The sequence below is a fragment of the Lethenteron reissneri genome, unplaced genomic scaffold, assembly GCF_015708825.2.
Source record: "Lethenteron reissneri isolate LAM-NWPU_2019-01 unplaced genomic scaffold, ASM1570882v1 scaffold_1373, whole genome shotgun sequence".
Taxonomy (NCBI): Eukaryota; Metazoa; Chordata; class Hyperoartia; order Petromyzontiformes; family Petromyzontidae; genus Lethenteron; species Lethenteron reissneri.
Genome location: NW_026891084.1, coordinates 168578 through 183670, shown reverse-complemented (window position 1 = coordinate 183670; position 15093 = coordinate 168578). Strand labels below are relative to the sequence as shown.

The 15093-nt window shown below is 56.8% G+C and overlaps 1 protein-coding gene across 1 annotated transcript in view; it reads right to left on the bottom strand.

Annotated features, from left to right (window-relative positions):
• Nucleotides 1–14740, bottom strand: part of LOC133362109 (hemicentin-1-like) — an 85630-nt gene extending 70890 nt beyond the window's left edge. The window contains exons 1-3 of the mRNA XM_061581070.1: nucleotides 14683–14740; nucleotides 12441–12636; nucleotides 5066–5175 (exon numbers count right to left, since the gene is read on the bottom strand). Coding sequence (XP_061437054.1) covers nucleotides 5066–5175; nucleotides 12441–12636; nucleotides 14683–14740 — 364 coding nt within the window. The remainder of the gene's footprint in view (nucleotides 1–5065; nucleotides 5176–12440; nucleotides 12637–14682) is intronic.
• Between the last annotated feature and the right edge of the window lie 353 nt (nucleotides 14741–15093).

The following is a 15093-nucleotide window of genomic DNA, read 5'->3' as shown; positions in this document are numbered from 1 at the left end:
CTTTTTGACCAAAACAACAGGCGCGCCCCATGGGCTGTTAGGCGGAGATATTATGTCCGCAGCCAACATGTCATCCACTGCCCCTCGAACATGCTCGCGTTCTGACGGACTCATCCGGTGCAAGTTTAACCGAATAGGGGCAGCGTCCCCTGTGTCAATATGATGGTAAAGCAACGAGGTGCGTCCCAAGTCCAAATCGTCAGAGCTAAACACGTCAGAATAGCTGAATAATAATTTACGAATCGCACAACGTTGTTCCCCGGAAAGAACCGAATTTTCCGCACACATTTAAGCGATCCAGCGATCATCTGCAGCTCCGGCCCCCGAAACACCTCCAACAACTCCCCGGCTGGACAAATTATCATGAGCTGTAAACGCAGTAGTGGCATGTGCCACAACAGTACCCGCCGGCACACACACGCTTTCGGTACTCGCGTTAAGCACTTGCAAAAACGGCTGTTGGTCTGGCCGGACAATAGTTTGTGCCCCAACCAGTGCCGATCCACCCGTAATAGCGGCGGACGGCGACAACAAAACACCAATCGCTCCTTGACGACCAGGTACAGGCTTCCGATAACGCAAGGGAATGAGTATCTGTGAGCCAGGTGGAATATCAACAGACACCTCGGACAACGCCTGCACCTGGGCGACAGGATCAGGTCGCCCCCGGGCTGACGGCAAAAACGCAATTTTTCGGCCTTCCGGTAGCTCAATGCAGCTCTCATTAATTCTAATCAGAATGGGCATTCTGGCCAGAAAATCGGTCCCTAACAAACAAGGAACCGCAAGAGACCTCGAAATTAACACAATTCCCGAGGCAGACACTCCCCCGATAGCGATGTTAGCGTTCACCTGGCCCACAATGCCCATGCTACCCCCCTTCGCGGCGATGCAGGAAGCGTAAGCTGGACTCACGGCCTCTGGTGGGATGTTCAAGAGATGAAATATTACATCAGAAATAATGGTCGCGGACGCTCCAGAATCTACCAAAATCCGCACGTCCACCCCTTGTATCGACCCAGGTACGGTGGACGAACCGGTAGCGGCCGCGACAACCCGCCGAGCCAGCTTACGCCACTGCGTTACCGAGCGACAAGGCGCAGTCGATGGCCTCCCGTTATTAACAATACCCGGATCGCACGACAACGGTGATGAATGAGGTGTCAAGCCTTGCCGGGTGTCTGGTGCGCACCGACTTGCCTGTGCTGGCGAATCCTTTCCTGGAGCGGCCGCAGTCGAGGCCTCCTGCTGGGGCGGACCCGGAACGCGGGCCCAGCAGTCCCGAGCGTAATGGCCTTTACGGCCGCAGCGGAAACAGTCGATGTCGTTACGGCGCGCTGCAGACGCCCCGTCCCGACGCGGCCGTGTCGGCGGCGCAGCCCGTGGCCCCGGCCCCCCTCGGCCCGTCCACGGAGTCGCGGCAGCCGACAGCTCCTGCGGGCCCCTGTCGTCTGGCACAAAAACTGCCTTTTTGGGGTCCCAACCCAAGGCTCCACCTTCGACGATAGGCCCCCCCGTCCACGCCGTAACCTGCTTCCACCGGCGCAGGTTGAACTGGGCATCTAGACATCTGGCCGCAGCCCGGGAGGTGAGCTTCTCATGATCACACACCGGCATAGGAATGCCGAGATCCCGGGACAGCTCCAGCATCTTTCCCAGGATGAGAGGTTCCAGCAGGTCAGGCTCCGTCTCCGGGTATGCAGCCATAGCCAGTTCTAGCACCGCGCCCCTATACGCCACCGGAGACTCCTCGGGTGCGCGCTGTCGTTGCACAAACCGGCGATGAGCATCGTCCGGTGGTTCGTAAGCGTCAGCCATTTCGGTGAATACTCCTCGCAACGTTTTCTTCTTTGCGGCTTTTATGGAGCGGAAGAATCTAACAGACTCATCATCGAGAAGAGTCGGAAGAACTTCTAATGCCTCCGCGTCAGTCCACCTCGCCGTGCGTACCGCTGCCAAAAATCTGCAGGCGAACGCGCTCCAATCTCCCCCGATGGAGAATTCTTTTACAGTCGGCAAGTGACGCCGCTGACTCATCGGGTGGCAGATTCAACATGGCGTCCCAACGTGGTGTCGACAAGATGGCGGCCTTACGCCGAGAAGAGCCCAAAATGGCGGCTTCCCGCCTTTCCTCGTGCGCCACGCCCAAGATGGCGTCCTCACGCCGCGTGGCTGATGGCGGCGACAGCGAAGACAACCCGGGCTCCTGCGGACCACCAACATCTCCTCCAGACGCCATTCCCGGCGTGACGAGCTCACACAACTGTGCAAGTACGTTCTTGAGAGTTTCAAGTTGCTCCGCCATCTGACTCCATCTTAAATCCACGTTCTTTAGTGAAGACGGGTCCGCCGACGCGACGACCTCTTGGACCCCCGGACCCGCACTCGTCCCAGCACGGATCTCCTCGTCTGTCGGAGTCAGGTCCACCGTAGGAGGAAGGTCTTCGTCGTCGGAAGAAGAAGCCGATGCCGGAGACGGAATAATCTTTTTTCTCAGTTGTTTTGCCATGCCGTTACACTTCCAACACCAGTGTAATAAAAGACTCGGACGCTTCTCTCTGTCCTGTGTCCTTTATTTGGGTTCGATCTCTTTTCCCTCACGGCACTCCCCCTTACTCTTCGCTCTGCAGCCCCAGGCTGCTATCGCTCACGTAGCCCACTTCACAGCACTCCCCTATATACTCTTCGCTCTGCAGCCCCCAGGCTGCTGTCGCTCACGTAGCCCACTCCCTCCTTGCAGACCCGCTGCTGTCTCGTCGTGCAGACCCCCCCCCCCCCCGCTGCTCAACTCCACCCTTGCAGACCCGCTGCTCTCTCTGCAGCCTCCTCGCTGCTCCTCCAGCCCCGGGGTCGGTCACCGCTGGCCGACGGTGCCGATCCTCGAGGTCTGTGTGTGTGGCGATCTCGCCACACTCTCTTCCCCACTCCGCCCTGCATGGCCTTACACTTTCCCCAGTCTCCGATCACTCCCTACTGCTTCCGGTTTCTCCCCTTATAACCCTGAACCCTGTCCCCCACGTGACGTAACTCCTCCCCCCATGACGTCACTTCCGGAAGGTCGTTTACGCCCGCATTACACAAGTATACAGGCCTCAGGGTTGGGATCGAACCCACGACCTCCTGTATAGCAGGCGAGGTAGTTAACATCTCCTAGCCACCGTGATGATGATGATGAGACACGCAGACTCCAAATATAGAGCAGGTGTCAAGGTTGGTGATCGAACCCACGACCTCCTGTGTACCAGGCGAGGTAGTTAACATCTCCTAGCCACCGTGATGATGATGAGAGACACACAATCTCCAAATATACAGCAGGCGTCAGGGTCGGGATCGAACCCACGACCTCCTGTATAGCAGGCGAGGTAGTTAACATCTCGCCACCGTTTGCATGCGTGTGTAATAAAGGTCGTTGAAGCGACTTCTGGAATCCGGTCTTTATTCACTTTTCATTACAGCACTTCCTTCACGCTGCTGACAGGCAGCGTGAGAGGGATAGAGAGAGAGAGACGCACTGCCACGTGGCAGCCTGGACCACGTGGCAGCCTGGACCACGTGGCAGCCTAGACCACGTGGCAGCCTGGACCCCCGTTTTCGCGTGGCCTCCTCCTCCGTTCGTTCCAGTTCTGACCACGTGTCGTTCGTCTCCACCCCTATTTAATACCCGGGTCACGTGGTACCTTTCCACCAATCCTGGTTAGCCTCCATGGAATCTTCCAGACTCCATCGTAGGCTCCCGGGACCACGCCCCTGACTCGTCCCCCCATTGGCTGTGGCCAAAGCCAGCAGAACCAATCCTCTACAAACAGCTGTCACCATCCCATCACGTCAGGGCCACGCCCCTAGGCTTCCCCCCATTGGCTATGGACCAGGACCGGTAGAGCCAATCATCGTGACGAGTTGTAATCCGTCAACGACCCGGATATAACCTCACGTGACACGTGTACTGATGGGTGTGTGTCAACATAGGTGCCGTCTGTGTCGCAGCAGAGCCTGACGAAGCCGAATGTCCACAGGGAACGATCGCGATTCTTAAACACACACGTGGCATGTGCATCGGGGGCTTATTGTGTGTGGCATAAATCGACAGATTCATCGTCGCACGTCGGTTAAACACTTGGCTGAAATGAAAGCGTCGTGAACACAGGCCATTCAGCTTTTGCACAGAAACAACGGGCATGCAGAGGATTGTGGGGTTTCCCAGGATGCGCTGAGGCCTAGCCTAAACGAATTTCAACCGAAGGTGTTGTTACTGGGATTGCCGCAAAATATTTTTTCACGATACGACATCAAATTTCACAATAGGACGATTTTCCAATAACGTTGTAGTACTCGTATTTAGCGTGTTAGTTCTATTGTAATCAATGCAGTCTATAAGGCTCATGAACGCACAGCGCTGACAGTTACGCCAGAAATGCGGTCAACAATTACACGAAACAAGACAATGACGATGTCACATAATCGCCATGCTGTCAATTAACGCCGAAAACTGTTAGGAAAGCGTTGATTCGATTTCATAATAAATATTTATTTACAACCTGCATAACTTTTGGTGAGCGCACACAATTGAATTCTTTGGTTTTATCAGCTGTGTCTCAAGCTAAGCGTGGTACATATGTTTGTGTGTTTCGTAATCACACCGAATATCTTCCAGTCCGCAGGTGCAAACAAAAAAATGTACGGGTCAGTGGTGGACTGCGATTAGCACGCTGAGCTTTGAACCCGGTAACCCGAGTTAAATTCGTGCTCACGCCCAACATCAGTGACGATTGTTTAAACCCGTCATGGGCCTCCCCTCGGTTGCCTGGTGCAGTGCGTAAACATCGCTAGCACTGGGGAGACAAAGACGGCCGGGCGTGGTGCTGGCCACTCACACCCCCTCATGTGCCGTACCAGCCTTCATCGGTGCTTGCCCCGACAGCCTGTCAAAGGGCGTTACGGGGGGGGCGATCTTTGCCCGCGTGTGCATCCGTGCGTGTGTGTGCGTGTGTGCGTGCGTGTGTGTGCGTGTGCGTGCATGTGCGTGCGTGTGTGTGCATGTGCGTGTGCGCGCTCCGCAAGTACTCACTGTAGGGGACGCACTTGTACCAAACCTCCAGGTACTTGTACGTCCCGGGACAGGGGTCCGCAAACAGCTCGTTGCCAGCGACGACGTGGCACCACGTCCTGTTGTTGCACCTGCGGGGGGGGGGGCAGGGGGAGCGGAGCGGCGTAGAGAGGAAGAGGAGGGGGGGTAACGAGCACGCGCGTTAACCCCCCCCGCCCACACAAAACAAAAGACAAAGATCCCCCGTGTAGCCTGTAACAGACTGTTGGGGCAAGTGCTGTTAGCCAGCACCTATGAAGGCCAGCACGGCACACGAGGGGGTGGGTGGCCAACACCACGCCCTTTGTCTCCCTAGTGGCGATGTTTACACATTGCACCAAGGCTGAGTCGACCTAGGAGAGGCCCGGGACCATTTCAGATAATCGTCACTGGTGCTGGCCGTGAGCGGGAATTGAACCCAGTTCGCCAGGTTCATAGCGCAGCGCGCTAACCGCTACACTGCCGCTCCCTCCACACACACAGACACACACACACAGACACACACACACAGACACACACACACAGACACACACAGACAGACACACACAGACACACACACAGACAGACCCACACACAGACACACACACAGACGCACACACAGACACACACACAGACACAAACAAAGATCCCCCGTATAGCCTTAACAGACTGTAGGGGCAAGTGCTGTTAGCGAGCACCTATGAAGGCCAGAACGGCACACGAGGGGGTGGGTGGCCAGCACCACGCCCGACCGCCTTTGTCTCCCTAGTGGCGATGTTTACACACCGCACCAGGTACTCATTTCAGGCTGAGTCGACCTAGGGGAGGCCCAGGACCGGTTCAGATAATCGTCACTGCTGTTGGCCGTGAGCGGGAATCGAACCCGGGTCGCCAGGTTCATAGCGCAGCGCGCTAACCGCTATGTTACCGCGGGCAGGGATAGACGGTGGCTGAGTGGGTTAGCGCACTGTGACACGTAGCCGGTGCCCCGAGTTTGTACGTGTGCATGCTGTGTTGGAGGTATGTACGTGTATGTATGCGAGTCTATGGGTCTCTGAGGCTGTGGGTGTCTGTGTGAGTCTATGGGTCTCTATCCGAGTCTGTGGGTCTCTATGGATGTGTAGAGGTGATACGCGCTGGGATTAGGGATCGTATGCACAGTGCGTGATGATTGGCTGTGTAGGTGGTGACGCGCGCTGACGGTGGAGGATCAGGGGTCAGCGCGGGGTCGTGGGTTACGGGGTACCGATTGGCTGTGGGCCGGTGATGCGCTGAGAGGGAGTGATCAGGTGGCAGCGCAGTGTGATTGGTGGAGTAATGTTAACACGCGCTGGGGAAAGCGGATCGTAGAGAGAGTGCGTCGTGATTGGTTCATTAAGGAACGACGCTCACGTCGACGCCGCATCAGCTCCGTCTCTCGTGAGCAGGGGCTATAAAAGGGGATGCACACAGGCGTAAGGGCAGTGTGTGTAACCAGCGAAGAATGAAGACGGGGATGAAGACCTAGAGCCCTGCGGTACCTAGCCCCGCTGTCCTAAGGGGACCGGGACTCTGTGTAACCCAGAGGCGAGTGTAGTGTGTGTAGCCATAGGTCTACACGAGCCGAATGTATTGTGTGTAGCCAGGGCATAGGGTCTACACGAGTCGAGTGTATTGTGTAGCCAGAGGCATAGGGCTTACACGAGTCGAGTGTAGTGTGTGTAGCCAGAGGCATAGGGTCTACACGAGTCAAGTGTATCGGGTGTAGCCAGAGGCCTAGAGTTTACATGAGATTAGTGGAGTGTGTCGTCGGAAGAAGGAAGACCACACGTTGTATTGTGACACGTAAAGATTTAATAAAAGTGTGTTACCCGTCAAGAAGTTCCTGCCGTCAATTCCCATACTTCAACTGGCGTCAGAAGTGAAACGGTCTTCCAAGCATGGATACAAGGAGGAGCCGTCGGACCCACGGGATTGACCACGGGGACAACCTCGACGACGCGGGCCAGCTGGCATCGGGGGGTGAGGAAGAGGAGTTGCCCACGGGGCAGGATCCGCCGACGGCGCCGGACGAGCGACGGGGGACTGACGCCGTGCTTCGCGAAGCGCTCTCCCGTCTGGCGGAGCTGCTGCTCGCCGCCGCGTCCATCCTGGCGGAGATCAGCTCGTCGGGAGGAGCGGGGACGGCGGCCGACGTTCTACAGGGTCGCCCTGCAGATTCCCGCCAAAACGATTTGGCGATTCCCGCCATTTCATCTGCACCGACTTTTGGCGGGAACGGCCATCACCACGTGGCAGCGGTTCTCCATGCGCGCCCGCTGACGTCACCAACGCGCGCGGCGGACCGCCATCACACACCCGCCGCTGGGGCCGCCATCTTACACACCGACGGGGCGGCAGAGAGGAAGCACGAGGAGGAGGACGACTTCATCTTTCAGCAGCGCCTTCCCACGTTGTCAGCATTCAAGGCGGAAGGCGGAGATTGGAGCCAATTTCAGCGCAGATTTTTGGCGCATCAAGAGATGTCCGCCTGGTCCGACGCTACGGCACTGCGGGCACTGCCTGCCATGCTGGACGACAACGCGCTCGCGGCCTTCACGTCCGCACGCAGGTCGGACCGCTCCACGCTCAAGGATGCGCTGGCTCTCATGGCAAAAGTCTACGGTCCTCCCTCGGCGTGCCGCCATCATTTCTACGCAAGACGGAAGGCGGACACGGAGACCGTGCTCGCCTACCGCACGGCGTTGCTCGCTCTCGCTGACGCCGCGTTCCCTCGTATGGACGAGGAGGGCCAAGATGCGATGGTTTTGGAGCAGCTGCTCAAGTTGGCGCAGGACCTGGGGGTCCCCATCAACACGGCCGACGAGACCGATATTTCTTCATTACGGGTCGCCACGAGCATGCAAGCGCACGAGGTCCTTCAACGAAAGCAGGGGGTCGTCTGCAACGCTGCCGTGGCCTCAACTCCGGGTCCGGTTGACACCGTGCCCCAAGTCGTCAGCCCACGAGAGGACGCGTTCATCGCGGGACGAGCGGGGGACTGGAGGTCGGGGGGTCGTTCGCCTCTGCGAGCGGCCCGCAAGCTGGAGCAACCGAGATCTCCGACTACTGTCATCACCTGCTATAACTGCGGCCTTCGTGGCCACGTGGCCTCCGGTTGCCGCGCCCCACATCAGCGCGCCATGGGACCTCGGCTGGACGACGACCAAGGCCCCAAGTCGTCCCTGCAAACCCCGGCAAGTCGCGGCACCTCACATGCTTGGCCCGCATACTCGACACATATGGGTCGTCGCGTCGCGGCGGGGGAGAGCCGAGTAGAGTTCGGGGATTCGGTTCGGCGAGGGGGGTTCGGCCGGGTCCGGGGAGACGTTAAATGGTCGGAGTTGGGGCACAGAATAGTGGCTGCCAGAGCGGGTTCATCCGTCGTTACGGGATCTATTGATGGGGTCGAGGTCAGGGTGTTAGTGGACACGGGGGCATCGGCGACTATTATATCGGATCTCATTTACAACATTCTCCCTGTACAATGTCGTCCGCTGCTTCCAGTGGATGTGCCATTTTACGCCGCTAATGGGGGATCGTTGGGCATTATCGGTCAGATTAGGGCGTCTATTTGCATTGGGGATATCAAATTGTCGGGACCCGTTTTCGTTTCGTCCTCCCTGGCGGTTCCTTGTCTATTGGGCACAGATTTTTTGGCAAAAATGCCCATCAAAATTCTCATTGATCAGCGTTGCATTGAACTACCATCGGGTCGCCGTATTTCATTTTTGACGAACCCTACTGAAATTCGGACGGCGTGCGCTACGATACAAGCGTTAGCAACACAGACCGTGCACGTGCCCCCGGGTTCACAAATGTTAATTCCCCTCCGGTTGCGGAAACCAGGGGAGAGGGAGACCTCGGATCAAGGCACGCTTTTGGGTCCTTCTAATAGGGCTGTTGGAGGTCTCGATTTGTCGGTGGCTCACACTTTGGTTGGGGCTGACAGGGATCCGGTTGTCAGGGGTTTAAACGCTGGGTCGCGGCCGGCCGTCATTCAGCAGGGCACCGTGCTAGCTCACGCGGCGCAGGTCCCTGCGGAAGAGCGGCTGGTTGCGCAGGCTGGTCCGAGCCCCACGCAAAACGTTAATCCGAAGGAGGACCTCGAATGGGTCGATTCGCTGTGCGCGCGACACACAAATGCTGATGCTCTGTCGCGATTGTTGCCTTGTCACAAATGTGCGTGCTTATCGGGATCGGCGCGCTGTAGACCGCCAGTTACGGAAGGCGAGGGGGCATTGGTTGCGACCGCGGGCACACCAATTGGGGATGGTCCCGCTACCCCAGGGGGTCACGACTCGCTGCTCTCACTGTCGCTGATTGAGTGGGGCCGTCTCCAAATGGCGGACAGCTCTCTGCTAGCATTGCGCCGAAGGACGGGGGGTTCCGAAGGCGACCATGAACGAACTGGCTCCTACGTACTTAAGCAAGGCCTGTTAATGAGATGGGACAGTTTGTCCCGGCGGCACGCGATTGTGGTGCCTTCTGCTGTGAAGGGGAAAATTGTCTTGGCCGCACACGAACGCCTCTTGCATTTGGGAGTTAGCAAAACGCTTGCCCTGCTTCAGCGTGACTATTATTGGCCGGGAATGGGGGGTGACGTGGTGATTATTCTGAAGGGTTGTGTTGAGTGCGCCAGACGGAAACCACCGCCCGTGGCAGCTAATCCACCGCTGCAATCCATCCAGGTCTCGCGCACTAACGAGCTCGTTGCACTCGATATTCTGGGGCCTTTTCCGGTCACGCCTAGGGGTAATAAGTACCTGTTGGTGGGGGTCGAATATTTTACCCGGTGGCCTATGGCGTGGCCACTCGCCAACCAGTCGGCGGCGGCTGTGACGGACGCCTTTGTCCAGGGCTACGTCCTGGACAAGGGGGCTCCCGAACGCTTGCTGACTGACCAAGGGAAAAATTTTTCGAGTAAATTACTGCAAGAGGTGTGCGACCTGTTGGGTACCAAGAAGGTGCGTACCTCCCCGTACCACCCGCAGACGGACGGGATGGTGGAGAGGCTTAACAGGACATTGACTTCTATGTTGTGCCAGCAGGTGTGTGGGGCACATGTTGATTGGGACCTGCAGGTCCCTGGGGTCCTCGCCGCGTATAGAGTGGCCCCCCATGCAGCTACGGGATTTTCCCCGTTTTATCTGATGTACGGTCGGGAAGCCGACCCGCCCATGGAAACGCAGCTGGGTCTGCCCGCACCACGAACTAATTCGAAATTGGCAGAGCATATTAAATTCAATATTCATAAGCTGACAGAGGCAAGGGAGGCCGCACGGCTTAATTCACGGGCACGGAAGGTGTCCGTGCACAATTGGGAACCAGGTGACAGGGCCTGGCTGCATTGCCCTCAGGCACCTTTGGCTACGTCACCTAAATTGTTGAAGCCGTGGCGGGGACCCGTGGAGGTCGTGCGGGTTGCACGCCCCCAGTGCGTTCAGATAAAATGGGGAAAACGCCGTTGGTACGTCCACCCCTCCCGACTGAAACCGTTCTCGCCTCCATATGGCCTCCCCTTGTGTCGTGAGGGCCGAGCATGTGACGTGACCGACGACCCTAAGGGGGAAAGGTCTTTGCTTGATCCTCACATGTCTCCGCCTGATCCGCTCCCAGGTGTCTCGGAACTGACAGCTGCCGACCACCGGCGGCCGGATCTTCGCGGCAGGGCCGGTCCTTCCAGGCCCGATCCGTGCCGTCTAGAGCTGCCGGAGACACCGGACGGTCGCCAGCGTCCCGTCCCATATGACGGACCGGCCAGACGGACTCGCGCTAGGTCGCGCTACTTTTTATGACCTACCACGTGAGGAGTCGAGGCAGCCGGAGCGCCTCGTCACTGCGTTTAGTCACAGAGACACTTGGCGCGTTCGTTTTCTCGTGTTCGCTTTTATTGTGTTGTTCGTCGGGCTGTATATTGCTTCATATTTAAGTGTTGTGTTGTGTTGTTGTTGTTGCGTTACGGGGCACACTGGGAGGTGGAGTTTCTTTATTACTGCGTTGCGTTATGTTGTGTTGTAGGTTAACAGCCGGGCCGGCTGCAAGCTATGTGGGAGGGGGTGATGTAGAGGTGATACGCGCTGGGATTAGGGATCGTATGCACAGTGCGTGATGATTGGCTGTGTAGGTGGTGACGTGCGCTGACGGTGGAGGATCAGGGGTCAGCGCGGGGTCGTGGGTTACGGGGTACCGATTGGCTGTGGGCCGGTGACGCGCTGAGAGGGAGTGATCAGGTGGCAGCGCAGTGTGATTGGTGGAGTAATGTTAACACGCGCTGGGGAAAGCGGATCGTAGAGAGAGTGCGTCGTGATTGGTTCATTAAGGAACGACGCTCACGTCGACGCCGCATCAGCTCCGTCTCTCGTGAGCAGGGGCTATAAAAGGGGATGCACACAGGCGTAAGGGCAGTGTGTGTAACCAGCGAAGAATGAAGACGGGGATGAAGACCTAGAGCCCTGCGGTACCTAGCCCCGCTGTCCTAAGGGGACCGGGACTCTGTGTAACCCAGAGGCGAGTGTAGTGTGTGTAGCCATAGGTCTACACGAGCCGAATGTATTGTGTGTAGCCAGGGCATAGGGTCTACACGAGTCGAGTGTATTGTGTAGCCAGAGGCATAGGGCTTACACGAGTCGAGTGTAGTGTGTGTAGCCAGAGGCATAGGGTCTACACGAGTTAAGTGTATCGGGTGTAGCCAGAGGCCTAGAGTTTACACGAGATTAGTGGAGTGTGTCGTCGGAAGAAGGAAGACCACACGTTGTATTGTGACACGTAAAGATTTAATAAAAGTGTGTTACCCGTCAAGAAGTTCCTGCCGTCAATTCCCATACTTCAGATGTATGGAGACTTTCTTTTGCACCGTTTGTAGCCAGAGAAAAATCCATGCGACCACAGGGAGAGGCTGTGCCTCCCCTTACTGTGCCAACTACACGACCACTCCCACACACACACACGCTCACGCGCGTGCACACACACACACACACGCACACGCTCGCGCGCGTGCGCACACACACACGCACACACGCGCTCACGACATTCGTGCGTGCGCACACACACACACGCATACACACGCTCGCGCGCGTGCGTGCACACACGCACACACACACACGCTCGCGCGCGTGCACACACACACGCTCACGCGCGCGCGTGCACACACACACACACACGCTCGCGCGCGTGCACACACACACGCACACGACACTCGCGCATGCACACACACACACACGCTCACACGTGCACACACACACACGCTCGCGCGTGCACACACACACACACGCTCACACGCGTGCGTGCACACACACACACACACGCACACGACACTCGCGCATGCACACACACACACGCTCACGACACTGGCGCCCACCTCCGAGCCACGATGTGGAAGCTCTCGACCTGCAAGCAGGCCGTGTTCTGCATCTTGGCCGCCTCGGACTCGCAGATCTGTCCGTCGGTGCGGCCGTAGAAGGCCGAGCTGACGGCGATGACGTAGCTGCCCAGGCAGCGCAGGTCGACGGGGCGACCCTCGCACGACAGCTCCCGCCGCACCGGGAACTCGGAGCCTGCGACGGACAGGACGGACGGGCGGAGGTGGACAAGGTCAAGAGGTCGTTATCGTGTGTGTATAGGTCAGTCTGTGTGTGTGTAGGTCTGTTTAGGTGTGTGTAGGTGTGTGTAGGTCTGTGTCAGAGGACGCAAACGGGTTTTGATTCCTTACCCGTACCCGGCCACACCAGGGTCGCAATCGGGTACCCGATACCCGTACCCGGCTGTACCCGTACCCGGCCGCACCAGGGTCGCAAACGGGTACCCGTTCCCTACCCGTACCCGGCCGGGTACGAGTAGGGTACGGGTACGGGTACCCAATTGCGACCTCTGGGATGAAGCCATGTTGCAGGCGCGGGTGGGTTGATTCTAGGAACTTGAATTGTGAGAAGAGACAAGACGTTGGGAAATGAGTGACAAACGGTGACTCACCAGTGACTCACGGCCTACCCGTACCCGGCCGCACCAGGGTCGCAAACGGGTACCCGTACCCGACCGGGTACGGGTAGCCGGGTATCGGGTAGGGTACGGGTATCGGGTACCCGGTTGCGACCTCTGGGACAAGGTCAAGAGGTCGTTATCGTCATCATCATCATTGTTATTATGATTGGCCGCTTACCCAAGCAAACGCCTCAGAGTCTCAAGGGTTATTGTCCAGGAGGGTCCTGCCAGGGTTTCACCGTAGTGGCCGATGTTGCTACCGCTGCTGCTGCTGCTGTGTGGTGGAATCCAATTTTTCAGTTTGTGTTTCGTTTGTTGTCCTTCCCCCACAACTCCGATGAGCACGGTGGGCTACGTACGGTGCCAAAGACGTTCAAAGTACGCACGTGCTTTGGAAACAACAACAACAACACACTCCATGCAGAAAGGTGCCCAAGTCTGGATTTGAACCCAGGCGCTGCTTGCTGTGATGCACAAGTGTCACCGCCAATGTGGGATTTCCAGGATGTCCAATTGGGATGAGCACCCAAACACCCCCATTGCAATCCAACAGTAGCAACGATTTCAACTTGTAGCGCTCTGCACGGCTATCGCTCGCCCTGCCAGAGAGAGAACGAGCTATACAGCTCTACGATGTGGCTTATCGTGTGGACATTTATAGCAGCCAAATACTCTAAAACGCACGTTGATTCAAAATGTCCAGCGAACACCCGGAGGACCTGGAGAAAAATCCACATGACCATGGGGGGAACAGGCAAACTCCAAATATACGGCAGGCATCAGGAGTCGGGATCGAACCCACGGCCTCCTGTAGACCAGGCGAGGTTGTTAACATCTCACCACGGAGAGAGAGAGAGACACGCAAACCCCAAATATACAGCAGCAGGTGTCCGGGTCGGGATCGAACCCACGACCTCCTGTGTACCAGGCGAGGTGGTCAACATCTCACCGCCACGGCGCCCCTCTCTTATGCACATCACTTCTCAATTCACTACATTGTTGTCTCGTCTCTATCAGTTTTTTTTTCTCATCTCACTCCGTCGCTATCTTTGCAGGAGGTTCATGGGTTCAATCCTGACCGTGATGCCTGCTGTAGACATGAAGTTTGCATGTCTCCCTCCCCGTGGTCGCGTTCGTTTTTCTCCGGGTCCTCCGGTTTATGTCTCGCGACGATGACGACGATGATGATGAAAGTATTTGGCCACTACTATAAATGTGCACGTGCCAATAAGCCACTTTGTGGAGCTATAACCTGTGATCACCAGGTCGCTTCTGACAAAGAGCTATAATATATAATAAAAATCTCAGTGGGCGCCTTAACTGGTTCAATAAACTATGGGAAACTCATTTGCCAGTAAAAATATGATAATTGGTTTTTTACCCTTCTATCTGGCAACAAAACTGACACCTTTTTACAAGGAGTCATGTTTGCATAGACCACAATACCTGCAGTCATAATGCAAACAAAAAACATAACTCTGATAATGTGCACTGTCCTTGAGGTTGATTGGTCCACACCCGAGACAGCTTTCCTTAGAGCCTAGTCTCACATGGGTTGGACCAGATGACGCCAAAAGTTTTTAAAACAAGACAGAGCCTCGTACTGGTTGCGCGAGGCCAACCGCTTGCGCCCAGCAGCAGCAGCAGCAGCTGCGCTTGAAGCAGTCTCCAGCTGGCCATCGTGAACCCACGCGCGATGTCGGCAGCAGGAGACGGAGGAGTCGGGCAGAGTGACCTCTGAACCGCTGACCTCTGACCCCTCCGGCGAGGACTTTCTCCAAGGCGTTGCTGGAGACGGTGAAGTCGTTTTAGTCTCAGTACTTGGTCAGGTGAATGCTGTGGTGGAGACGGAGAGAGTGTGGTCGTCATTAGTGTTACAGTGGACGTCACTGTTGCATCATCATCATCATCCATTACACCTGTCACGATGGTCCTGACTCCGATGAGCACTCCTTGGCTACATACGGTGCAAAATAAGTTCAGCAAACATGAGCACATGCATACCTACTCCGGTCTACTACCAGCGACAAAAT